Genomic DNA, 27,065 nt, shown 5'->3' on the forward strand with positions numbered 1-27,065 from the left:
AATATCAACTACGTATAAATCTAAAAATTTTGTCTGAACATATGATACCACAATAAAATATTAAATAATTATGAGAATAGTTTATTCTCCTAAATCAACTTAACAACTAATAATTTTTAAAAAACGTAAAGGAAAAGAGCTTATGACATTACAATCTCACAATATATGCACTATTCTAAATAGACACTAAAGTATGATTTTTAACTTAACTCCTCTTACGATTCATGCTAACTTCAGTGTTTGAGTCCTTGCACACAGTAATATTATTAGGAACTTGGAATAGGAGATTGGTTCAAGCTGACACCTGGCCAAATAATATTGTAGCACGTGGCACAATTTTTACGTCAATATTTCACATGTCATTAATCGATCTATCATCGTATCATCACATGTGGTGAAATTTTGAACCGAAAGATATCACTAACATTTCACATTATCAAGCCACATTAGCCGCACCTTTAATGGAAAATAAGTTAAATTAAGTTGTGTACTTTTGCCAAAATTTTAGAAATATAATTGATGCAATTAAAATATTAGATACAATTTTAATGTATGACTCTAAATTTAAAGATTATTTTAGAATTTAATTTCCTGTAAAATTATATTTGTAATAATAATTAAATATTATTTTAAAATTTTTCAATTATTTTATTTTTTGTCTGTTTTGTTTCAAACTTGCAGATATATGCAAAGATTCGAATATCCGGTGAATATGGAGTCTCAATAAAAAATATCCGGAAGTGGGAGACGGGAGGCATGTCTCCGTTTCCGTGGGAACTTTTTGCCATTTCTATCTTCATTCTCCTCCTTTTTTTTTTCTACTACTTTAATTTTCTATTGGTAATAATTTTCACTGTTATTGCAAAGCAGAATGCACTCACATTGTTTAATTTCAAAACAAGTCTAGCTGATTTGGTTTGTTTAGTTTTTTTTTTTTAAAAAAATAAAAAATACATAGGAATGTAATTGATACAACGATTAGATTGAATAATGTTTGGGTGGTATTCAATTTATTGATTTTTATATTCATTAATGAATTTGATCCATTTAATAACCCCTGAAGTAAGATGATAAATTTGAACATCAGTACGTGTTTGTTTGTATTATTAACTGTTCAGATTTAATTATAATGTATTTGGATGTACATTTTCATTTGCATTTGTGGAGCACAAGAGTACAAGCACTAATATAGTAAGAAATTGTTTGTATACATCACAGATCAAGCGAGCAAGAAAGTACTAGTTTCATTTCATTACATGAACAATTCAATAATCTATAGACCTATACTCACCTATTCAAAAGTTGCATAGGGAGTGGGGATCAACATCCCAAATTCCCAATACTAAATTAAAATTTTTAGATCCCAAAGTTGATAAACAACACAAACACACTTCCTTTGAGACATGAGTGGCTAAGGTCTTAAGGATCAAGACCAAAGAAAACGGAGCAAAAAGTACTTGACTAGCAAATATCCTAACTTGCACTCTTGCTGCTTGATAAAAGGCTAAAGAGACACTTGACTATGAACAAAAACCAAATAGAAGAGAGTCAGATAAAACTTAATTAAGTGGCTTCCACTGACAAGATCTCCAATTCAGCCCACCAAAGTGGAGACAATCTTGGAACTGCTTGCTCAGGTGATATTCTAAGAGCTTCCCTTAATTTGATTGCGATTTCTCTCATTGTTGGTCTTAACCTTGGATCAGGTTGGATACATTCTTTGACCACCTCACATATGACATCAAGTTCATTGTCTTTGACAGATTGCAGAGTTGGATCAATCAGATATTTGAAGCTTCCCTTGTCGTTCAAGTACCCAGCAGCCTAGGATGTTCATTATGATAATTCACTCATTAAATATATTTGCATATAACAATGGTATTGCATTTAAAAGTTTAAACAAGAAGGAGGAAAAAAAAAACAGTAGATGTGTTTCATACTCACCCAATCCACAAGGCTGCCTTGTTCTACAGAGTGAGGTAATCTCCCAGAAACGATCTCTAGCAACAGCACCCCAAAGCAATAGACATTGGTTTCAGGATCATCATGGGGTGGCAACTCAGATTTCTTTCTCCTCTCTTTGTTTGCCTCAGAGCGTGTTACGATATTCCGGAATGTGGTCTGAGCAATCTGATGAAAGAACAATATAATAATGGAGAGGTGTGTTACTTGATTGATGTCTAAGGCTAACATATAACAAAGGAAATAGAAAACTGATGAGAAAGTGTATACCTTAGCGGCGAAGTCATCTGTCAAGAAGATCGAATGTGCATTAAGGTCAGTATGTGTTACTGGTGGGTTCAGGTCATGATGCATTTATTGAAGACAATAGGCAGTGCCCATGATTATCCTCATCCTTTCACTCCATTTGAGACGTTCAACTTCCCTAACTGAGAAAAGCAAGAAGCAAAACATAGATAACTCTGCCTATAGTTGGAAGAACACAGTTGAAGCTGATTTTGCTTTGTTGAAGGTAATGACTTGAGAAAATGCTCTTACCATGCAGATGCTCAAATAGGCATCCATTCGGAGCATACTCCAACACCATCATCCTTGTGAATGGTTCTTCTTCCTCACAGTAGCCAATAAGGTTAACAAAGTTCTTGTGGTTTACTCGGGACAGAGAATCAATCTGAAGCATATATGGGGAGGGAAAAAGAAGTTAGCAAAAGAAGAATTTAAGAACTGATTGAGAGTCTCTATCAATTTGAAAAATGGGACTTTTCATTCTATTGAGGTTTAGATGGAGAAAAACCTTTCTCCGGTAGTTCAACTCTGTGTTCTTTGACCAATCTTGGGCAGATTTAATCACAGTAGAAACAACAGCGATCTCAACTCCACTGGACAGGGTTCCTTTGTATATGATGCACTCATCATACTTAGTACTAACAATATTGCTGAAATCCTCACAAGCTGTCTCTAGTTCATCTCTATTCAACTTGGGGACTCCTACATTTAAAGAATAGATGGTACTGTTTGCATCAATTTAAGTTCCACTTAAGTAAGATCCATGTAGAACTTGTAGTTTGGTTTTTACTAATTGGAACTATTACCTGTTATGAATGCCCTTTGCAACTGTCCACTTATTCCTGTCTTCCATGGTTTTATTACCTTCACTGCTCTTTTACGCCAAATGCAAATAATGATTATGATAACAATGACCAACACAATCACAAGTGCAATAATAAGAAGATACTTCCTCCAATTCCCAGAGGAACCATTATCTGAATGTGGTTGCTGACTTGGTTTATTTGCACTAGAAGAAGCATCACTTTTAGGATCAGAAGGTGGCTGCAGCTGTGGAGGTGGAGGTGCTTGATTCTGCTCCTGTTTTGCAGCTGGCACAGCTGGGAACCCCCCACTGCTTTGTGTAACTGGATCAGTGCTGATCCCTATATTAGCCTCGCCACTATATGGTGCGGCTGCAAGGTTACTGGACTGATCAAGTAGCTTCCTACGTGCCGAATTGTCTAGATCCGGTACGTTTTCAACATTGTCTATCTCATTAGAATCTGCATGGTGCAAGATTTTTTTGAATGTCAATGATAGGAAAATATTTCGGTTGCTCAATAGACCATAATTCGGGGAAGTTTCTCGGGCTCACCAGTTAGAAGGTCGCAACAATTCTCTTCATTTCCATCTAGGGTATACTTTCCTAGCTTAAACCTTCAAAGAGGAGTAGAAAATGTTAGTAAGTTGAACATGATTAAGGTATAAACATAGGTGCAGAATAAGATTGAGATGATGTCAAGTTATCTACACACAGTTGCAGCACAACAGCACTGAGGTAGTTTGCAATTGTTACTTTAATTTGGTTAACCGTTGAATCTGGTTCGTTCCATTCCTTCAAGTTGCTCTTCCACACACTGCATATAACATCAATTCAGAAGGCTAGGAATTTACAAAAAAAATTACAGACTTTTTAATCATAAAAGGGGCAACAAATTAATACAAGCACAAAAATTCAATGGAAGAAAAGCATGCAATGGGACTATTGAACTGGCTTGATCAAAGTAAAAAAAAAAAATGAATGAAGATATGCTTACCAGTGTCCAAACTTTCTATTGATGCATGTAACCAATGTTGTTAGAGGTTCTGAAAAATTGGCAACAAGTAGTGATTTAAATCTGAACTCTCCATCATATTGAGAACCACCACCTTCATCGTCATATTGAGAACACCCACCATCATTGTCATATTGAGAACCACCACATTCATTGTTATTGTTACAAAGCAACCTAGAGTAAAAATATAACTCCATTAGAGGATGCTGAAATTTCCAACAATGCATGCACATGCAACATACAGTTAACTTACAAGTGTTTTAGCAATAACAACCTGACAATTTCTGTTGGGATAATTCCACTCAAGTTATTTTCCCTTAAATCCAATAGCTCCAGCTTGGCTAGACCTCCAATTTCTTCCGGAATAGCGCCCGAAAAGTTATTCTTGCGCAAAATGCTATTTCAAAAGCAGAGGAAGCATATCCATATCAGAAAAGTCCAACTCTGGTTAATCAGTTTGGTTTAATTGAAGGTGATTGCCATTATTGAAGAAGAGAAAACAAAGACTTTTAGAAACAACAAAAGGAAGAAATGTTGTGAGGCATACAGAGATTTTAAGTGACTAAGCTTTCCAAGCTCAGGAGCCAATATCCCCTCCAAAGATAGTCCTTTAAGGTCCCTACAAGAAGTAACAGCAATGTTTATATTCAGATTCGGATCAAATTCTGTCGCAATAGCAACTACCTTGAAAAACCAGGAAAAGCTACAACAAGCTTATAAACAATACTGCATCTGCATCATTGGAATACTTACAAAGAAAGGAACTTACAATGTTTGCACTTTACCATCAACACAACGAACACCAAACCACTTGCAGGGATCACAATCATTTGGATTCCAATTTGCCAAAGCAAAATAAGGATCAGAAGTTATTCTTGCCCGGAACTCCAACAAAGCTATTCCTGCACTTTCCATGTAAATGAAAACATGCTTCAATATATATATAATGATTGCATTACGTCCTTTCTTCATGAATGGGAAAAAGAATACTAATAACTAAAAGGAAATATTTGAAAATCACCTTCGTCATTAAGAGACCAACACTCTTGGATTCCCCAAAGAGCAATTAAGCAAACATAAATTCTGAGCCAAAATCTAAATATGTTCCATCTCATTCCCATTTCTATGGGAAACCAATGCCAGAGTGACTGAGACGGTATCTATAATCCTTGATAGCCAGGATTCTATGCAATACAATGTACACAATTTCTAGGATTTCGCTGTACAAAGAGAATCTATTCGGACGAAGAAGAAGAAAAACTCAATTAACTTGGCAAAGGTTTTGTATAATGGAAGCTCTGATCCAATCAGGGTCCCTCATTCTCTGTAATCCTATCTCTTTGTTACAAGCTTTTGCTCAACAAAGACATAATCTCAATGCTTTCGTCTCAATTATCCTCAGGAGCATGCAGAGCTGAAACAAATCTCAACCACGATGAGAGAACTCCACAAAAGATAGAGAATTTCTAGAACCAACCAACATAATCAGAATGAAAAAAAAAAGAAAGGCAATAAAAAGCAAAAGAAGAAAAAGGAATAACCCCATCCGCAAGTAAGCTTTTATGGCATCAATGAAAATGAGTTGGAAAGGTTAAAGCATTGAGAGAAAGTGAGTGAATTACCATGCACAAGGGACAAAAGGGTGCAAGAAAGGAACTCTCTTTCTTGCTGGGAATTGAGCAATGTAGAGGATGATTGATGCAGGTTTGAGGGTTCTGGCAAATCCAGACAGGCCAACAAAAAATATATGTATAGATAAACAATAATCTATTTTTATAATATATTGATTGAATTCCTTATGAATGTATTGCTGCGTTTTCAGGATGATCTCAGAGGATCATAGGACACATTCCCAGGGTTCTGTTTCATTTCTTAGTTTGTATCTCTGCGGCACCCTGATGCCTCTCTCTTTTCCCAGTTTTTTCCTGATTTGGTTAGGTGGCGTGTGTAAAAAACTGTTGGAGGAGTTTTAGGTGAGTTCCGAGATAGTAGGACGCGGTTTGGATTGTATTGTATTGTATTGATAGTAGTTTAGTTTAGTAATGAGTGCCAACAATGTCATGTCTTGTCGTGATTCCCACACACCCATCTCTGATCTCTCCCTACTCCCTATATACACTCTCTCACACATCCATTAAATTCTTGAATCAACTATCTATTAATTCAATACTAACTTAGGTTCGAGTTAAACTTCAAAATGGTCCTGATATTGGCATTGTACACTAAAATCGTTTTTGATATTTCAATTGTACTAATTATGTTTTTGATTTATTTTTTATTGACGCCGTGATGACATAATTTGGTGACATGGACACTCCAAAATTTGACCACATGTAATAATATGATGATGTGTTGATCAGTGACACATGACATGCTGATGTGGATGGCTGTGCCACGTGTCACAATATTATTTAGCCATATGTCGCAACAATATTCGTCCACATGTATTCCATTATATCATCATTATAGATGCACTAAATTAGTCCCTCACTTTGCGTTAAGTGACTTATTTTAGTCCCTGAAATTGAATGTCGTGTACTAAACTACTCCCTTCACAAATTTTTTCTCATTTTTTTCTATAAATTTAAAATTTTCAATATTTTTTAATGCATTAATTTCAATATATACGTGTACGCCATTACTAGATATTCAAACTTTCTAAGCATACCTTACGATAAGTTTAATTCCCTTTTTTTGGAATAGCCCATATGGATGAGAAAATGCGGACCAAAAAACTGGTTTTGTTCCTAACGTCACTTTATTATTATTATTATTATTATTATTATTATTATTATTATTATTAGGTGAAAACTCATGTGCAGTCGATTTCACGTGAAATTGATATACGAGAGTCATTAGAAGAAAATTTAGTCAAATTAATCAAATTATTTAACGACTCTCAGTTATCAACTTTACGTGAAGTCGACTGCACTTGAGTTTTTACCTTATTATTATAGTATATACCAATTTTGGTCCTACAAAAATTTTAGACCAAACACTTTAGTTTTCAACTAAAATTAATTGCTCGATTGATTCCTAACAATTAATTCCGTCAGTCACTTAAGTCCTTGACTCCGTCAACTCTAAGGTAGCGTTTGTTTTGAGGTACTGAGAGATTGAAACTCAGTATCATGTTTGTTGGTTCAAAGACTGGTACTAAAATTTCTGTCTCTATCTCTAAAATTTTAGTATTTCAGCACCTTCAAAAAGTAGGGACACAGTGGACTAAAATTTTTAAAGATGGAGACTAAAACCTTAATAACATTTTATACCTAAAATACCCTCATTTCAACTAATTAATTCCAATTTTACTCTTTGTGCAAATTAAATTAGAGTTTCATTCTTGTTTCAATTTCTGTCTCCCATTTTGTACCAAACATAATACTGAGATTTATTTCAATCTCTGTCTTTTAGTCTCTGTCTCTCAGTCTCAGTCTTTCTGTCTCTGTCTCTCTATCAAACGCTACCTAACGGAACACAAAATGGTCCCTAAAAACTCTAACAGGGGATCAAATGATCACTGACAACTCTAACAAGGGACAAAATGATTCCTGACCCCTTTATTCGAAAACGGCACTGTTCTTCCCTAATTTTTATCACATCTCGCATAACCCTAACATTCATACTCTCCTTCTTCACCTTCACAGTCTTTTTTTCCATCTTTTCCTTCCTCCTCTTTAACTCCAAGATTAAGTCATGGTGTAATTGCCATACGTGTCGCACCTACCTCAACATATCATGGACCACACATTTTCTAAATCTTTGTGATTGGTACATCCACCTCCTCTGCACTTCACCCACCAGAAGCATCAACTTCCACGTCTTCAATAACATCACCTTCAACCCCGACAACATCCACAACATCGTCAAGACCAAGTTCCACAACTACTCCAAGGGCACGCCTTTCTCCACTCTCCGGCAAGCAATATAGATTGTTGGACGTTAGGACATCATGAGAAGATTCTCCTTCAACATCATATGCAAATTTTCACTTGAAATAGACACTGAGTGCTTTATTCTTTCTTTCCCGAATTCCAAGTTGGCAGACAGTTTCGACCTCGCATCCAAACTATCAGTACAATGAGCAATGTTGTCGTTGCCACTCATATAAAAATTGAAGCGATTAGTAAACATTGGTTCGGAGAAGAAGCTGAAGGAAGTGATCGGAATGGTGGACAATGTGGTAATGGAGATGATAGGGCAGAGGAGGAGGGAGATGGCAACGACGACGATAGGTCTTAACAAATTAGACTTGCAGTCTAGATTCATGGGATTTATCGAAGACGACAAGTAGTTGAGAAACATAGTCATTAGTTTCCTGAGTATGAATTGGTTGAGAACAAGTTGAGAATATTTTTCTTGGTAATGTTAAAGTTATAGAGTGTGCATTATGCAGTTTGAAGTTACAGTGTTAGACTGTTAGTATTATGCGAGATATGATGGAAATTGGGAGAGAACAGTGTTGTTTCTGAACAGAGGAGATCAGGGACCATTTTGTCCCATGTTAGAGTTGTCATGGACTATTTTGTTCTCCATTAGAGTTAACGAAGTAAAAGACCTAAGTGATCGACGGAGTTAATTGTTAGGGACCAATCGAATAATTAATTTTAGTTAGAGACTAAAATGTTCGGTCAGAATTTTTTTTAGGACTAAAATGAGTATATACTCTTATTATTATTAGCAAATTTTTATTAAAAATATGATAGTAAAAAAATAATATACACAAAAAAGTGTCATGATAAAAATTTTGGAGTGTTAAATCACTCAAAAAAATAATGAAAGTAATTTTGTTAGTGTTGATAATATCAGCTAAACATTTGATTTATTTTGGTATTATGGTTTGACATTTTAGGATATTAGGGACTATAATATTATGGTAGCGGGAATCTTATTGTATAGAATAAAAAGGACATCATCTGAGAAATAAATGTTGATAAGGAAATAAATGTTGATAAGTAGGAAGAGGTGATAATTAATAAGAAAACGATTAATTAAAGATTTTTATCATATTTTATTTTGTAATGTCATTAATTAATTATATATTTTAATTTTATTTATATAAATTTTCTATCACATCCTCTTTTTATTCTTGAAATTAAAATCAATCAGTAGATATGAAAAAGATGGCACGATAATGATACTGCCTGTCCCCCTGTCATTGTCTAATTATTGAGTCTAGTTATTAAATCCAAACTTAGAGAAAGCTAATCAACCTTCTTTTGCATTATAGTGGCCCAATACATTTTTGCTTATTAGTTATTTAAGCTGAGTTCATGAACCTAGCTAGCTAATTGTACGGACGACAAGATCAAACGGGGTTGAGTTCATGAACTGAGGTCACTTTGCTCGGTACAACGTACAAGAATCTACGGTCTGACGCATTGAATCTTCTCCAATCTCCACCTAAACACCAACTATTTTTTCTTGCTAAAAAATCTTCTTAGCGCAAACCCTTTTAGTGAACATAAGAGTGAAGAATGAAATGTCTATTTTTAATAACTTTGAGTGTATATTTTATATTAACTTTTTGAAAGATAGTAGTAAAAAACATAGATTCGATGCACATAGTCACGTGCCTCTTTATCATGTTTATCATTGGTACGATTTTATATTTTTTTATTTTGAAGTGGAATCAAAGAAATATCATTGTGGAATATGAGGGAAAAAACGCTCTCTTATATATATTTAAAAAATTAATTATTAAATTAATTATCATTTATTTATATGTATTATTTTATATATTTTTAATATATATTATATTATATTATCTAATTTAATAACAAAACTTTTAACGTATATATAATGTTTTTGAAAAACAAATGAGTTCCTTCAATTTGTGAAATGAAATTCCAAAAAATGAAAAAAGAAACAAAAACAAAAGCAGAGAGTTTTTCTATTAAATCTATGGATTATCTCTTTTCCAATTTTCAATAACCACGAGCATATATAAATAATTTTGCTTGAGTTATAATTATTTCATAAACTTTAAATAATGTTCAAATTCTATTCTTTAAACCCCTTTAATTTATCAAAACAATTTGATAATGTTGTAAAGTTTATGAAATATTGAATAATTTCAAACAAAATTTTGAATTTGTAATGAATTTAAGGAAATAAAAATGGTAAGACACATTTCGTCTGTCTCTTTTCTACCTTTACTTTTGAGATTTTTTTCCTTCAACCTATAACTTACAGGTTTACATAAGAGGTGCTACTGCCAATTAAATATGGAAAGAATAAATAACGGTTTTTTATATTCTTTAAAGAATTATAGTGACACATCAAATTCCTGTCTTCCAAAATAACCTCCTTTTCATTATCATTTAAAGAAATGATTAGTCAACATAAATTCTACATTGGAGCCTTGGAGGTATTATTATTGGAGAAATGACGGATTAATTTTTTTTTTCAATTTTATTTTTCAACTCATAGATCCATATTCTAATCAATAGTTAAAAGAAAAGGTGCGCATGATCAATAACAAATAAAACATAAATTGATGTTAAGATAAGTATGGTGAATCGATGATAATTAATTTTGCTATTCCTTGCTCATAATAACTTAAAAAGAATAAAAAAGTATTTAACAGCATCAAAAAATATATTTTTATTTGGTTGTTACAATATCTTTTAATTCCATCAATCAAGGATCAATTCAGCACAGATTGAAACTTTATTTAATTAAAAATTTATTATTAGTCAATAAATTACTACATATATAAAAACGTAATGTAATTCAAAATTTTCGATATTTATTTAAGTGAATGAATGAGTTATTTATTCGACCAAATCAAATCGATTCATATCTAAGTATCTATATCTCTGTATGTATGTTGATGGTACTGTGAAAGCTACAGCTGGGGTTTGTGTGTTTTATGCAAAGTGTCTTTTCTTCAGGTGGCCACCATGCATGTCTCTGAATTCCCAAGCTTTAGTTTTCATCTCTATTCTCCTTCAAAACCAGACCCGTGATTCTCACTTTTGGAATCTTCCTCTTCCTTCTCTCTCAATCTCCTTCTTACCCATCACATGTCTTTGGTTTATTCATGAATTCCAACATTCACTCTCTGACCCATGATCTTTGGATGTAAATCTTCATTGAACAATGTTTCATTTTCTTATTTCCTGGGTGGAAGGATCTAGCAGCTAGTCTAAAGGGGGAGATGAGTTGATGAAATTGTTGCGTAGGAATGAAGCTGTTCCTTTTGCTTTTTTGGTATAAAAAAAAGTGACCTTTCAAGTGGCACTTGTGAATTCTGATCCAAGGTTGCATCAATTCAGCTGCTTGCAATTGTTGCTTCATTTGGTAGCTACTATTATGCCATTTGTTCAGAAATTGTACGACACTTGCAAGGCTTCCTTTTCTGCTGATGGACCCCTATCACAGGAAGCTCTTGAAAAAGTTCGAGCCCTTTTAGGTAAAGCATTAATGCTCTATAATCAGCTATTGATGATTAATGCTCTATAAACAGCTTAGGACATGAGATTTTCTTCACTGTTCCTTGAACTTGCAGATGAGTTGAAGCCTTCAAATGTGGGTTTGGATCAGGAGGCACAGTTGGCGCGTAGATGGACAAGTTCTTTGAATGGTAAAAGGGGGCGCAATGGAAGCCATAATTATCCATCCCCTCTCAAGTACATCCACTTGCATGAATGTGACAAATTCTCTGTAAGCATCTATTTTTGGTTGTGTTTGGAACCCTTCCATCAACAAAGCATGAATGTCAAAGTTGGAATCTTTGTTGCAGATGGGAATCTTTTGTATGGCCCCTGGTTCCATCATTCCACTGCATAATCATCCTGGGATGACTGTTTTAAGTAAGCTTCTTTATGGCTCTTTACATGCTAGATCATATGATTGGCTTGAGTTACAGGGCTCTTATGATCATCCTTCTCAAGGTAATCAAATTAATCCTTAATTCCATGATTGTGACCTTTAATTTGTTTGGTATAAGTACAACAGATATTGTCATATGTAACTCTGTTTCTGAAAAAGAAGACAAAAATGTTTAGATAATATGAGCAAACCAATGATACAATCTATATGTCATATCCTCAATCAAGTTGCAGTGATTGTGTTTTTAACTTATAATAGTAATTCTTAGGCCTTGTTATTCTGAAAACTGAAAACAAATGATTGATTCTTGCTTATCTTTAAGGTGATGATCACTGTTAACCATGAGCCCTGTACTCAAAAGATGAATGTTTCTTTTAAGTCATTATATTTAATTTACTTGATAACTTTCTGAAACTATGCTGTCTTATGAACTTTGTAATATGTGGAGACTCATTGGATTGAAGTTGTATGTGCAATTGCAGCAAGACCAGCAACACTAGCAAGAGATTGTCAAATGAAAGCACCATGTGGCACAACAATACTATATCCCAAAAGTGGTGGCAACATTCATTGCTTCAAAGCCATAACCCCTTGTGCTCTCTTTGACATTCTTTCCCCACCATACTCAACAGAAAATGGAAGACACTGCTCCTATTTCCGAAGGTCTCCTCCTATCAAAGATCTTCTTCCAAGTACTTCTCTTCCTCATCCTTGTCCTAATAATAATAAGCCTAATAGAAAAAGCCAAATCCTAACGTGTTAATTTGTTAAATATTTGTTAAATAAAAGGTGTTGAGGTAGATAAAGCATCTGAAGTGACATGGTTAGAGGAGACTCAACCGCCAGAGAACTTGGTGGTTAAGAGAGGGCAGTACATAGGCCCTACTATAAGAAGACATTGACGGCGGAGATAACTATAACTAGTTTGTATTTTGGTGGAAACTCAAGTGTAGTCGACTTCACGTGAAGTTGATAACTGAGAGTCATTAGATGATTTGATTGATTTAACTAAATTTTCATCTAGCAGCTTTCAGCTATCAACTTCACGTGAAGTCAATTGCATATGAATTTTCACCTTGTATTTTATATAACACGAGTCACTCGTGTTTCAATTCAATAATAATGTGACATCTGCTTTCTATGACTGCTAATTGTACATACTATGACATATATGATGGCACTGATTGTGAATCTTAATTAATAATTATGCTAATCAATCTTTCTTTACTCTAGTGTGTGAATGGAGTAAGATACAGTTAGTTCATGTGTCTGCACGTAGTTTACTAGTTACTACGCTCTAGTTGATGAGAAATTCAAATTCTTCGTTAGGTATATTACATCAACTCCATTCAATTTGTAATGTCATGATGTAATTCATCACCAAAAATATATTTAGATAAGTCAAACGATAATTCAAGTATTGAAGGTTTTCTATTTTATGCCGTTACCCAACCTCCTAAGTTTTTTTTTCAGGTTCGGTTTTAGGCTTTGTGGACCCGGGAATTGTCTTCTTATCCAACTGCTCAAGCCCACAAGCCCATGCCTCTTGATTAATCAAAATAAACTAATAAAAACTTTGACAAAAAAAAAAAACTAATAAAAACTGCAATAATTTGACTTCGTCTATACTTTTACCTTTCCCTCCCTCAGCTCCAATATATATATTTTATAAAATTTTTATATTTATTTAGTCAAATTTAATGATATAATTTCGCTCATAAATAGGGCTGACAATGAATAGGATAGGATAGGATTTGGTCTCTATTCTAATCCTATCCACAGGTTAAAAACTTTTTTAAAATTCTATCATACCCTACATATGGGTTGAGAATTTCTTAACTCTAACTCTAAAGTTTTAAACCTTACTCTATTGGACTCTACCCACAAAAAAATAAAAAAAATTCAAGTAAATATGAAATTCAACTATTCCAAATTTTATACATATTAATAAAATAGAAAATAAAAAACTAAGCTCAAATTAAAATTAAAAACAATAAAATCTTAAAGAAATATAAAATAAATTACAAATAATATGATCATTAACTAGCTTAGTAATTATTTCAAGTTTTATAAAAGAAAGATGGTGGATTCAATACTCACTTTCGTCTCTATATACATAACTTTTAGTTTTACATATATATTATATAATATATTAGGAGTGCGAGTAGAGTAAGGTAAGGTATACCCTGAACCCGTACCCTACCCTACCCTACCCGCAGCGATTGAGTAGACAACCCTACCCGAACAGGTTAGTCCAGATTGAATATCCGCGAATAGAATATAAATTGCCAGCCCTACTCATAAATTCATTTGTCCATCAGTTTTTTTTATAAATTATTTATGGTCGTTGTTCCTTGATGATTATATTGGTTTAATAATCCAAAGCTACATCCCTAACCAACATCCTACGTACATCCAAAAAGTATAAATTCAACTATGCCCTTAAATTAAAGGGAAGAAAAAATATTTAGTTTTTCTTAGTAAATAATATAACTCGGCACATTGATATATATTAATAATATTTTCTGGTGCTATGAGACACGATTCTCCTTAATCTGATGGCATTTTAATGTAGATCGTTGATGTATATGTTAGCAATGCTAGGTTGGATGTCTTGATCCATGAAATAATAGAAAAGGCTCCAAATTCTTTGAAAGATTCTTGTGTGTGTTAATATAATGAGAAATGTCAACTCTCATCCATGAAGGACAAAACAAACCTTGTCATTTTTAGTTTCTTAATTATAATATTCTCCAATTTAGGCCCTCTTTACTATTTTATTTTTCTCTAATAGCTGCAAAAACGTAACCCTTTATTATAATAATAACAATATAGTTCTTCGAATATCTGTCACCATTTATCTCTCTCTGTTACCAGAAATTATGCAAATTTTTGAAGTGTGTTTGTCATGCTGACGTCATACTCTATGAGGAATAGTGGTCGGACCCTCTAGAGAGTCTTTGCCATTTTTGGGAAATATGGGACAAAAATAATCCTGAATTCTTCCAAAAGAAGCTAAGAAACAAAAAAAAAAAGAAAAGAAAAGAAAAACTATTATTTGTTTTGTAGGGGGGAAAAATGTAAAATGAAAAATAAAAATCATATTCATATAAATCATAGGGTCCCTTTAATTATGATCCAGCACATATTTTGTGAGAGACAAATTTTCCTTGTTTGCTTTAATTTAATTTCTTCTTTCTGCTATACACGTGTGCCACCATTCCCATTATCAATTACTACCAAACTTGTATTAATGTCTCCCTAACTACTTTCTTCTGCATTGAACTTTGAATTCGATGCATTGGTAGCCTAATAATTCACGGTTTTAAACTCAATTATTAATATTTATATATTCAATCACAATATTGCACTGTTCAGCCATTTTTCGTTGCACTAGTATAATCTGTAGTCATAATTTAAAATTAAGAATCAAATTAACATGATACCAAATAAATATGGATAATGAAATAAACACTGGCAATGCTACTTAACTTATTGACTTGGTATGATTGCGTTCATTGCATGTGGAACAACAATGGTGTATATAAAAAGCATGTATATGGGTTGTAGTGTACTATTCAACAAATCAAAAGAATTGTGATAGATGCATATATAGTTAGAAGTCAATAAAGTTGATGAAAGTTTTCAACTCCCTCTTCTCCTTTAGAATTGCCTTTTCAAGAAAGTTAATTCGATTGTTTCGATTGTCAAACATTTTGCTAACGAATCCTCTCCTTCCCATGCATTCCCTTTACAACAATAATATAAAGCTTTTAGGTTAAAAAGTGAAAGGACTACTCAATATAAAAGTAAATAATATAATATATATCCTAATTGGCCAGCTCTAAGTTTCTGTTAATAATAATGCAAAAGCAGTATATTATATTATTGGTGAAAACTTCGATGTAGTCGATTTCATGTGAAGTTGATAGCTGAGAGCCGTTAGATTGAAAATTTAGTAAAATCAGTCAAATCATCTAACGTCTTTCAGTTATCAACTTCACCTAAAATCGACTGCACCTGAGTCTTCACTTATATTATATTATATTATATTTTGACTAATAATGCATGGAGGAGTTGGACTTGATTTTTCTTACTTCATCATTGGATGTATGCAACAATTGATATATAAATCATCATTATCATTGTTAATAATAATAATTCCTTCCCCGTGCATGCAGGTAGTATATACAACTATACAAGTCTATTAGTCAAGATTCCAGTCATAACTCATGCACTTAGAAAAAGTTAATTACAATTTGTCAAATGTTCATCTACAATATATAATTTCACCAATTGCTGTTGAAAGAGCCTCTAAAACTAAACTATATATATATATACACGTCCTTGTTTATGCACATTATTTTCTCCCACCAGAATTGATTATTTTATGTAATTATTTATTTGTTATCATAATACATACACACGCCCTTACATTATACATTATTATTAGTGCATTATTAAGCTCTTGTTGAATTGAAATTACTTTTAAAAAAGGCCAAGAATTAGACGACACGCATGGGAACTAGAGGAGGCCTGTGGAAACATGTGTGTTGCCATTAAAAAAGAAGTTGAAGAGAGTAGCTAACATATAAGAATTTGTACACAACAGTGGTATTGAAATAAGGGTGGAATTAAAGTCTAAGTTTAGGTGAGAGGAAATTGAAATGTTGATGAAGGAGTGGACCCCACACATACTTGCTTGCACCTAGCTATGTACTAATATTGAGATTATTATTAGGTCAATTCTTTGCTACTGACTATTTTAGTGTCAAATTTATCTATTTTTTTTAAATAATTTTTTAATATTTAAAATTATTTAAATTAAATATTCACTTTTAACTATTTTTAGTAAATTAGGTATCAAAGTTTAGACATTATAGTGATTGTAACCATCATGGAGAATTTGATAAAATATATTTCACACAATTATAGAGCCAAAGAAGTCTCTAGCATAGGTCAACACAATTAAGATCATCACAAGAGAGAGAGAGAGAGAGATTTTAACAACTGTCAAGGGAGAGAGAAGCCCGGTGGCGGGGAGGGGGAGAAAAATGGTGGTAGTTGTCACATGATTTCCACAGTACAATAGGGACCAGCCGCATCTGTTTCCATTATGTAGGTTTATTACAATTTAAAGAGAACAATGCAAGTAGTATAGCAGCCTGTCCCAATAGTGATAATTTTATTCTAATTAATAATCCTATATATATAGTCATTGTTTTTTTTTTTCAATAATGTTATTTGAAAAAAAAAAAAGTATATGTATGTTTATTTAGAGGTACTCTCATTCTTTCTTATTATAAGGAAAGATGACTAATGTTTTTCCTAAAAGAAAGTCAAACTTATTCTTCTAACATTTTCTAAGAAAAAACTTGAGTTGTATTTAATTTTATATTATATATGTCTTTACCAATATGAGCATAAAAAGTCTTTTTAATATATAAGTTAAACTTGATGAGTTCAAATTCTGGTGCTGAATGATAGAAGATATGGGATGTGAGACACCAACAAGAGACATCAAAATATAAACCAGGTATATGAATCCACTAGCTCTATCCAATATCCATCTCTTTCTTTTTCAAAGCATGATTGAAAGAGAAATAATACTGAATATCTATCAACTTCAATAATCTATTCATGAATTATTCTTTAGGTTAATTAAACAGCTATAGTAGGTGGAGCTTTGGATCATCAAGCTAAGGAATTACTGATTGGGGAAGATATGTTTTGGATCATCAAACACTTAGAGAAAGGCACATCATTAGAAGAAGCATCATCATCTTAAATGGTTAGTATTAGTTTCCATTATAGGGTGAAACATAAAAATGAAGAAACTCCCAAAAGATCTATAGATATACATATAAGATATAACATATGCTTTTGCTTTAGCAATTCTTCATCTTCATGAGTTTCTTCAACCATCTTCCTCTTTGAAGAGTATGGTTTATTCTAGGGTCATGCAAGCCTTCCTTTCTTTCTTTTGCTGGCTTCTTATTACAATAATGTTTCCATCTTCTGTTCCAATCAACATATTTTTTCTGTCACTTGCTTATATATGTATGATGAGCATATAAAGCACTTGTTAAATACATATATCTTTCCAAAGAGTGCCTGTTAAATCTCACTCTTGCTTCAACATATATGTTTTACTAATTCCTAATATCTATCTTTAGCTCTATTATTGGAAAAATAAAGAAATTTTCTTTTCAGTTATTCACTTTAATTAGATAATAAAAAATTTAAAAAATCAATTACTAACTCATTTTTAACATATATTCTATAGGAGTGTGGTTAATTTAATAATTAATTTTTTTATACATAGCAAATAAACTAAAACTTAATTTTCTGTTTAATTATTCATCAGAAGTAGTCCATGTTAGGAATAATCTTTATATATATATATATATATATATATATATATATATATATATATATATATATATATATATATGCTTCTTTAATTGCAAGCTTGAATAATACTTGTTCAGCTGATCAATTCATTTTATTTTGTTCTGCAAATATTTGGAGTTAACTCCATAGATATATATGATTGAGTATGTAAATGCAGTTAACACTATAAATTCTATAAATTATGTGGAGATCTGAAGCATACACGCATTGGTGATCAGATCACAAATTCTAGAATGTAAAAAGAAGAAGTTGGTTGCACTATTTATACTTAACTTATGACTTTCTGAACTAATTCTACGTAAGTATATAAAATGGCAATGTCTGTCTTTATTCCTTATTAGGTAATAGAAATAAATAAATGGCTTGTTGGTTCTGAGCTATAATTTCTGACATTGTTACTTTACCATACATACCTCACCTCATAGAATTTCCGTGCAGACCTTAGTAATTGTTGCAGAAAAATTACAGCTTGTCCTCACGTGTTCTTGTTCTTTTCTTTCCTGTTTGATTGTTTGTTTGTTTCAGACGGTGAATTAATTATACACATTCCATAATACTACTACTAATAACTTGGTTTGAGGTGATTGCACAAACAAATTAAACATGTCTAAAGAATATGCGGATGAGATTATTATTGAAGAAGATGAGGAAACTTCTTCATTGGGATGTTGTTCCCAGAAATGCTCTTCATTTGATTTGAATGAAGAAGCAAGCAGTGAAGAAGAAGAAGAAGAAGGAGGTAAGAATAAGAAGGAGGAGGATGAGGCAGCATGTGATGAAGAGGAGATCAATGCGAATGGAACATCAAACTCAAGAGAAGATGAAAGAAATAATAACAACAAAAACAATGAGAGAAGAGGTGGAGTTAGGCAATATGTTAGATCCAAGATGCCAAGGCTTCGATGGACTCCTGAGCTTCATCTCTCTTTTGTTCATGCTGTTGAAAGACTTGGCGGTCAAGAGAGTAAGTACCTTAAGGCTGCGTTTGTTTTATAGAGACAGGACACTAAGACATGGACATAAAATTATGTTTGACAGTATAAACAGAGATAGAAATAATATATCTAGAGATACTGAATTAGTGTATTTTGTGTCTATCCTGACAGGAAGGACATGGCGAAAACACTAACAAAGGACACAACTTATTTTTCATTTTTTATTATTTTTGTTAATTTTTTATAATTATATTTTTTTATTATTATATTTTTCATTTCAAATTTTGAATAAAAAAATAAAAATAAATTAGATTTTTATAATTTATTCTAATTTATTACCAAACAAAATATAAAAACATAAAATTTTATGTCTTATTCTATTCTGAGTGTCTTGTCCTATTTTTAAAAACAAACGAAATATTGATTAATGAATTTTAATTATTAATTTCATGTAAAGATAACCGCACATTGGTGTATATATATAGGAGCAACACCCAAGTTGGTGCTTCAGTTGATGAATGTGAGAGGGCTCAGCATTGCTCATGTCAAGAGTCACTTGCAGGTATATTGACATGCATGCTTATATATTATTGAGAGTAGAATGCTCTTTATAACTTGATGCAAAGTCATCACCACTTGTATTATTATAATTTCGTGATTATCTAATTTTTCATTTCAGATGTACCGTAGCAAGAAACTTGACGAGACCGGCCAAGGTGAGGGCTAACTTTAATTTCGTGTAGCGCTATTAATATTAGAGAGAAAAAAAAAAAAACAATCATAACTTAATAAAGTAAGTTATAACTATTTTTAGGTGATTTTTTTTAGTTATTAAATATTTTTTATTGGTGACTGATTTTAATACTTAATTATAGTATACAACAATTTTTGAATAAATTTCTTTGTCATTAGAGCAATAAGTACTGAAAATGAGAATTTTTGGAGGAAAAATAATTAAAAAGAAACCAAAATATTTGATAGCCCAAAAAAATTAAATTAGTTAAAAATAATTAAAATTTATTTTATTTAATATTTATTAATTATTACAATAATTAATGAATATTAAATATGATAAATTTAGACTTTTTTTTCTAACATTATCAAATTAAATAATATATAATGAATGATGTTGCCAGTTATATATATTTTCAAACAAACTCGTATTATTATTAATTTTAATGCGCTGAAAGTGTAAATTAAGTTTATATGTATATTTATTTTATAAATTGTATAAATAATTATTTAAAAATAAATATAATTAAATAATTATATAAAATATTTGATATTATTAATTTATTAAAATTAAACTCTTATAATAATGTAAGTTACTTTTAAAGCCATTCATCTATTGCGTTTGAAATATTAAATGCATTACTAATCCTAAAATTTTATAACTTATATGAAAAAAATACAAGTAAAAAGATTATCCACTTAAAATCTAAGTATATTGTTTGGATGAATTTAACCTTTGACATTGTTAAATGTTTATTATTATAAATTGGAAATCAACAAGCTATGGTGTATTTAGTTTGTGTTTTTATTTTTTGTTTTTATTTTCTGAATTTTATAAAAAATAAAACTAATTAAGAGATGAAAATAAAAAACAAAATTTTATTATTTTTATTTATTTTTTCACAAAATTCAAAAAATAGAAAATACTAAAAATAAAAATACAAACTAAATGCTATCTTATCTATTTTGAGAATAAAAATAGGGATGTAATACAAAAAAAGGATAATATTATACATAAATCTAATAAATATATCACGAGTAATATTGGAAAACATATATATAAAAGGTAACCAATATATAAATGTTTATGAGGATGGATATGTGCTTTTCTTGTTACGTAATTGTTGGATTATTAGGGTATGAAGAGTAGTGGCAACAAATTTAATCTGTGTATCTCATAATTATGGAAAGTGATATGTATGAGGAAATTCAATAACTTGAGCTGACAAACATTATTTGATTAAACACTGGATGCAGTATTAGGTCAAACATACAGATCGAGGCAATTGCATGAAGTAGTGGGACGTAGTAGAAATCATCATGAGTTACTCAATCCTCATCACCATTTCAAGATGGGAAACGGTGGCATTATTCTTGCAACCAATTTCAACCATCATCATCATTTCCAAGGTTCTCTGATGCCCCATCACCACCACCCCCACTTCTCCCTTTCATCACGTTCACATGCAATCGCCACCGACTCAGGGTATATATTATGCTATATATATACTAGCTAACAATTAAGTTACACTTATATTCATCTCAAATTAATAATTGAAAATTATTAGATATATAATTTGATAAATTTAATCCAATTATTGTCAAATAATTTTCAATTATCAATGTTATACATAAGGATAGAGCTTAATTGAGATAATAGAGATCATAATCCTTCAAACATTTTATAAAAAAATTAGTAATATTTTTTTAAAAAATAAAAAATAGTTTAGTTAAATTCAAATATTTTACTATAATTTACGTCTAGCTTAATTGAACTTCTTTTGACAAAATAACTTAAATAATAAATGACTATATTAAAAATAACTTATAAATGACTATATTAAAAATAAGTTATTTTGTATTTAAATTTTTAGCTCTAAAATTGCTTATTTTATAAAAATATAATAAAAAATAATAGTATTATAAAAAAAGTCATTTTTTTTAAATTCTCTATAAACTCTTAAATAGCTTCTTATAAAACTGTAATTTAATTTTAAAAATTACACCAGACATTAATCCTACTACTTTTCGATCCTCGTCTCTCTGTACATACAAAAATAACTGCATGTGAACTTCGCCTTAAACTAATTGCAGACATTAATTAAATATAAATTTGAACCTAGCGTGTGTAATCTCTTTCTATTTTAGGCAACATGAATTGTATTTGAATCATCAAGGATTGAGAGTAACAAGCAACGAAATTGTGTCCTCATCAAGTAATCATCAAGGAAGATCGAGTTCAAACCAGGTTCAAGTGATGGATACGTCTTGCAGAATTGCACCAATTAGACCAAGTCATTTCCTTGAAGAGAAGAAGTGGCCTCCCTTGGAAATTATGAACAATCATCATCAATGGAAGTTCAAGGGTCCTACTACTATTGGCAACATTCCTGAATCTGTTCAGCCAAGTATCAGAGAGTATTTATCAACCTCCAATAATAATTTAAGGCTAGAATTTGATCCTCCATTTCGGATAAAGGTAAAGTAGTTAGGGTTAGAAATTAATAAGGACATACACTATGAATAATATAATGTTTTTGTTCATGTACTACTATTATTTGCTACATATGCAGTTGAATGAAGTGAAGAGGGAGAAAAGGGAGGAAAGGTTGCCCAATTTGCAACTAGGTTTGAGTCATGGCGGAGATGGAAGTGATGATGATTGCAGAGAAACACAAGAGATCAGCACTAAGCTTTCACTTTCATAGATCCAGACACTACTACTACACTACTCTAGCTAGCTGCATGCCTAGCTGCTTGTTTTGTCAATATTAATTACATTTCATTAATACAACAACTTAGCTAATTAATTTCTTATTTGTCAGCAATAACTCAAACACAGAATTAGATATAAAGGATCTCACCATAAAACTAAATGACATGTGTGATAAATGACTCAGAATCATGAGTTCCCATTGGCTACTTATCCTTTATCCTATCAAAGTTTTTGGCACATGCAGCATTATTCAAAGAAGAGTGTTACGAGGTACAGATTTTGTGATTTGTATTCATCAATTAGTTATAATTAGTGTTTTTAATGGTATGAGATTATTACCATTTTTCATGAGATTTAGTTTATCAAGGGTGATTGCATTTAATTATGTTTGAAAAGTAAAGCTTCTCTGTGTTTATAAATAGCAACGTAATATGAAGCATATAGAACACACATTATAGAAGCAATAAAACACCATTTTCTCTCTTTATATACTACTAATAGTTTCTCTCTCTTTTACATTTTTATATTTTATATATCTTCCTTATTTATTCTACAAACACGTTATCAGCATGAGACTCTGACCAAATTTTAAGAAGACTCAGGTAACAAATTTTCATTATGTCAAAGCTCTGTTATCTTGAATTTAATGCTCCTGATATATCTGGAAACAATTATTTATCATGGATACTAGATATTAAAATCTATCTTGATTCAATGGATCTTGGAGATACCATTAAGACTGAAAATAATACATTCCAAAAGGATAAAGCCAAAGCCATAATTTTCCTTCGTCGTCATCTTGATGTATGGTTGAAAAATGAATATCTCACATTAAAAGGTCCTGCAGTTCTGTGGAAAGACTTTGAAAAAAGATACAATCATCAAAAGACAGTGATACTTCCTCAAACCCGATATGTTAGAAAAAACTTTCTCAACCTTCCATGCCTCGAATGTGCTCTTGCAACAGAAGTATCAAGAAAAAGGGTTTAAAAAATATTTTGAGTTAATTTCTTGCCTTCTTATTGCTGAACGCAACAATGAATTACTTTTAAAGAATCATGAAGCGCGTCCAGTTGGCGCCGCCCCATTTCCTGAAGTAAATGCGGCAAATTATTACCCCATAAAAAATAAATGGCAAGATTTTTGTAACAAGAAAAATGGAAGGAATAAGAATTATATTCACAAGAAAGTATCTCATCAGAAGTGGGATAAAGAAAAAAATAATGGGTAAAATAAATCAATTGAGAATAAATGTTTCTATTGTTGTGGAAAGGACCATTGGTCACATACGTATCGTATCCCAAGGCACCTAGTCAATCTTTATCAAGTATTTGTGAAAAAAAAAAGACGACAAAGAAAGGAAACAAATTTTGTTTCAAATGATGCTAAAAATTCCACCGCTCATTATAATGTATCTGATTTCTTTGAGGATCCTGAAAAAAATATTGGTCATTTGATCAATGATGGAATAGTTTAATATGTGTAAGTGTTCATATGACTAAATAATGTAAGAAAATTTTTGTTAAGTTTTATGCATTTGAATTTCAACATTACTGAATGTGCTAATCTATAAAATTTTTAGTAAGTACTATACTTCTTATAAAAATATTTTCAATCAAGAAAATGATTTTAATGCGTAGATATTTCTACTCATTTTATTATTATTTGTTTTTGAAGAGAATGGTAAGAATATATAGTGAAGATATTTGCCTTGCGAATAGTGCGAGTTCGCACACCATTCTCAAAAGTAATATATATTTTACCCATCTTGTGCCAAAAGAAGAATATGTTAATACTATTATTGGTTCGGGTAATGTTATAGAAGGCTCCGGAAGAGCTATAATTTTGTTTCCTGGAGAAAAAAAATTCATAATAAATAATGTACTATTGTTTACGAAGTCTCTAAGAAACTTATTGAATTTTAAAGATATTCGCAGAAATGGATATTATATTGAGACAATGAATGAGGAAAATTATGAGTAACTGTATATCACAACCCATGATTTAAATAAAAATATTATATTAGAAAAGTTACCCTCACTTTCATCTGAGTTGTATTATACTAAGATTAGTACAATTAAATCACATGTCATTGTAAACCAGAAGTTTACTAACCCAAATGAATTCATAACTTGACACGGTCGATTGGGTCATCCGGAACAACCATGAAGCACCATGATGTAGAGAATTTTTGAAAATTCCCATGGATATTCACTAAAGAACCAGAAGATTCTTAAATCTAGTGAATTTTGTTGTGCTGCATATTCTCAAGAGAAGTTAATTTTAAGGCCATCTCCAGTAAATATTGGGTTTGAGTCTCCTGAATTCCTATAAAGGATTCAAGGTGATATATGTTGACCTATTCATCCACCATGTGGATCTTTTAGATATTTTATGGTCCTAATAGACGCATCTTTGAGATGGTTACATGTGTGCTTATTATCTTCTCGCAACCTGACGTTTGCGAGATTACTTGCTCAAATTATTAGATTAAAAGCACAATTTCTAAAAAATCCAATCAAAGCAATTTGTCTTGATAATGCTAGTGAATTTACTTCCCAAGCTTTTGATGCTTATTATATGGCTAATGGAATAAGTGTTGAACATCCAGTAGCTTATGTTCACACACAAAATGGGTTAACAAAATCACTTATTGAACGCCTCCAATTAATTGCTAGACCTTTACTTATGAGAATAAATCTCCCAACCTCGGTTTGGGGGCATACTATTTTACATGCCGCGGCACTTATTCGTTTGAGGCCAACGAGTTACCATCAGTTCTCTCCTATGCAATTAGCTTTTGGATAGCAGCCAAATGTTTTTCATTTAAGAATATTTGGGTGTGCGATATATGTTCCCATTGTACCACCTTCTCGTACCAAAATGGGACTCCAAAAATAATTAGGGATATATGTTGGATATGATTCTCCCTCTATAGTGAGGTATCTTGAGATACAAATTGGAGATGTATTTAAAGTCTGGTTTGCAGATTGTCATTTTGATGAATCAAAATTTCTAACATTAGGGGGAGGGAATAAGTTTCCCGAAAAGGAACTTAATTAGAATACATCATTCTTGATGTATTTAGATCCTCAATTAGGGCAATGTGGACTAGAAGTTCAAAAGATTATACATTTGCAAAGAATAGCAAATAAATTACCTAATGCATTTTCTGATACGAAAAGGATTACTAAATCCTATATACCGGCTGAAAATTCTCCGATTCGAGTTGTGTCCTAGTTGGACAGATTGCCACCGAAGAAAATTCACGCCAGAAGTGTGGCTAGCCTGTCGGTTCTGAAGACAAAAATTCTCGAAAAAGAAAAGAGATAAATACTGTTCCTGTTGAAAAAAGACATAACAAAGACACCTGCAGTTGTCCAAAATTTTAATATAGTTTTAACACCGGAAGACGTTCAGGTACCTGAAAAATTGTGAAAATGACGAGATCTTGATAAATTATGTCTTTACAGGAGGAAAATAGGACCTAAATAAGACAATTGTCAATGAAATATTTGCATATAATATCGCATTAAATATCATGCATGAAAGTAAGGATCTTGAGCAAAGATCAGTCGAAGAATGTCAACAAAGGAATGATTGGCCAAGACGTGAAGTCTTTGAACCTGTAGTTCGTACACCAAATGATATAAAACCTGTTGGATACCGATGAGTATTTGTGAGAAAACGAAATGAGAAAAATGAAGTTGTGCGCTACAAATCCCGACTTGTAGCACAAGGTTTTTCACAAAAGTCTGGTAAAGATTATAAAGAAACATATTTCCCCGTAGTGGATGCAATAACATTGCGTTATTTAGTCAGTTTATCCGCATATCATAAACTACATATGCATTTAATGGATGTGGTAACAACCTACTTATATGGCTCATTAGATCGTGATATCTATATGAAAGTCCCTGAAGAGCTAAAGATATTTAAACCATCTAATGAATATTCGCAAGGGTTATACTCAGTCAAATTGTAAAGATCTTTATATGGTCTGAAGCAATCTGGACGAATGTGGTATAATCGTTGTATTTGGCCAAAAACGGATTCAAGAATGATGATATCTGTCTGTGTGTTTTCATAAAGAAATATGCATCTAAATTCATTATAATTGTTGTTATGTTGATGATATAAATATCATTGGAACTCTTGAAGAGATTCCAACAATTATAAAAACTCTAAAAGAAGAGTTTGAGATGAAAGATTTTGAAAAGACTAAATTTTTTCTCGACCTGCAGATCGAGCATACAAAAAGTGGAATCTTTATTCATCAAACAACATATACAGAAAAGATCTTGAGAGATTTTATATGGATAAGTCACATCCGTTAAGTACTCCAATGATCGTAAGATCTTTGGATGT

The 27,065-nt window shown here is 31.7% G+C and overlaps 4 protein-coding genes across 6 annotated transcripts; 2 read left to right on the forward strand and 2 right to left on the reverse strand.

Annotated features, from left to right (window-relative positions):
- Positions 1-1,221: 1,221 nt before the first annotated feature.
- On the reverse strand, positions 1,222-6,152 carry LOC112714464 (protein MALE DISCOVERER 2-like). Of its 2 annotated transcripts, XM_072205650.1 has the most exons (14): positions 5,687-6,152; positions 5,086-5,478; positions 4,834-4,966; positions 4,612-4,683; positions 4,339-4,461; positions 4,047-4,238; positions 3,765-3,866; positions 3,605-3,666; positions 3,054-3,512; positions 2,756-2,949; positions 2,500-2,632; positions 2,233-2,390; positions 1,945-2,130; positions 1,222-1,824 (listed from the first exon to the last, which is right to left on the reverse strand). In XM_072205650.1, exons 2-12 carry the CDS (start codon positions 5,183-5,185, stop codon positions 2,317-2,319), a joined length of 1,644 nt encoding a protein of 547 aa, XP_072061751.1. In that variant the 5' UTR covers positions 5,186-5,478; positions 5,687-6,152; the 3' UTR covers positions 1,222-1,824; positions 1,945-2,130; positions 2,233-2,316. The 2 variants fall into 2 exon arrangements, with proteins under 2 accessions (XP_072061751.1, XP_072061752.1); XM_072205651.1 differs by lacking the exon at positions 5,687-6,152 and having other exon boundaries at positions 5,086-5,551.
- Positions 1,564-2,316, reverse strand: LOC140173064 (protein MALE DISCOVERER 2-like). Its single transcript, XM_072205712.1, has 3 exons — positions 2,233-2,316; positions 1,945-2,130; positions 1,564-1,824 (listed from the first exon to the last, which is right to left on the reverse strand). Exons 1-3 carry the CDS (start codon positions 2,314-2,316, stop codon positions 1,564-1,566), a joined length of 531 nt encoding a protein of 176 aa, XP_072061813.1.
- A 4,690-nt stretch (positions 6,153-10,842) lies between the features above and the next one.
- LOC112714465 (plant cysteine oxidase 4) lies at positions 10,843-13,132 on the forward strand. Of its 2 annotated transcripts, none has more exons than XM_025766071.3 (5): positions 10,843-11,481; positions 11,578-11,732; positions 11,812-11,962; positions 12,383-12,592; positions 12,690-13,132. In XM_025766071.3, exons 1-5 carry the CDS (start codon positions 11,382-11,384, stop codon positions 12,800-12,802), a joined length of 729 nt encoding a protein of 242 aa, XP_025621856.1. In that variant the 5' UTR covers positions 10,843-11,381; the 3' UTR covers positions 12,803-13,132. The 2 variants fall into 2 exon arrangements, with proteins under 2 accessions (XP_025621856.1, XP_025621857.1); XM_025766072.2 differs by having other exon boundaries at positions 10,847-11,481; positions 11,812-11,881.
- A 4,004-nt stretch (positions 13,133-17,136) lies between these two features.
- LOC112714466 (uncharacterized) lies at positions 17,137-23,191 on the forward strand. Its single transcript, XM_025766073.3, has 8 exons — positions 17,137-17,436; positions 17,557-17,691; positions 18,840-19,278; positions 19,735-19,811; positions 19,929-19,965; positions 21,239-21,467; positions 22,130-22,460; positions 22,555-23,191. Exons 3-8 carry the CDS (start codon positions 18,918-18,920, stop codon positions 22,687-22,689), a joined length of 1,170 nt encoding a protein of 389 aa, XP_025621858.1. The 5' UTR covers positions 17,137-17,436; positions 17,557-17,691; positions 18,840-18,917; the 3' UTR covers positions 22,690-23,191.
- Positions 23,192-27,065: the final 3,874 nt, after the last annotated feature.

This window comes from Arachis hypogaea, chromosome 10, assembly GCF_003086295.3.
Source record: "Arachis hypogaea cultivar Tifrunner chromosome 10, arahy.Tifrunner.gnm2.J5K5, whole genome shotgun sequence".
Classification (NCBI taxonomy): Eukaryota; Viridiplantae; Streptophyta; class Magnoliopsida; order Fabales; family Fabaceae; genus Arachis; species Arachis hypogaea.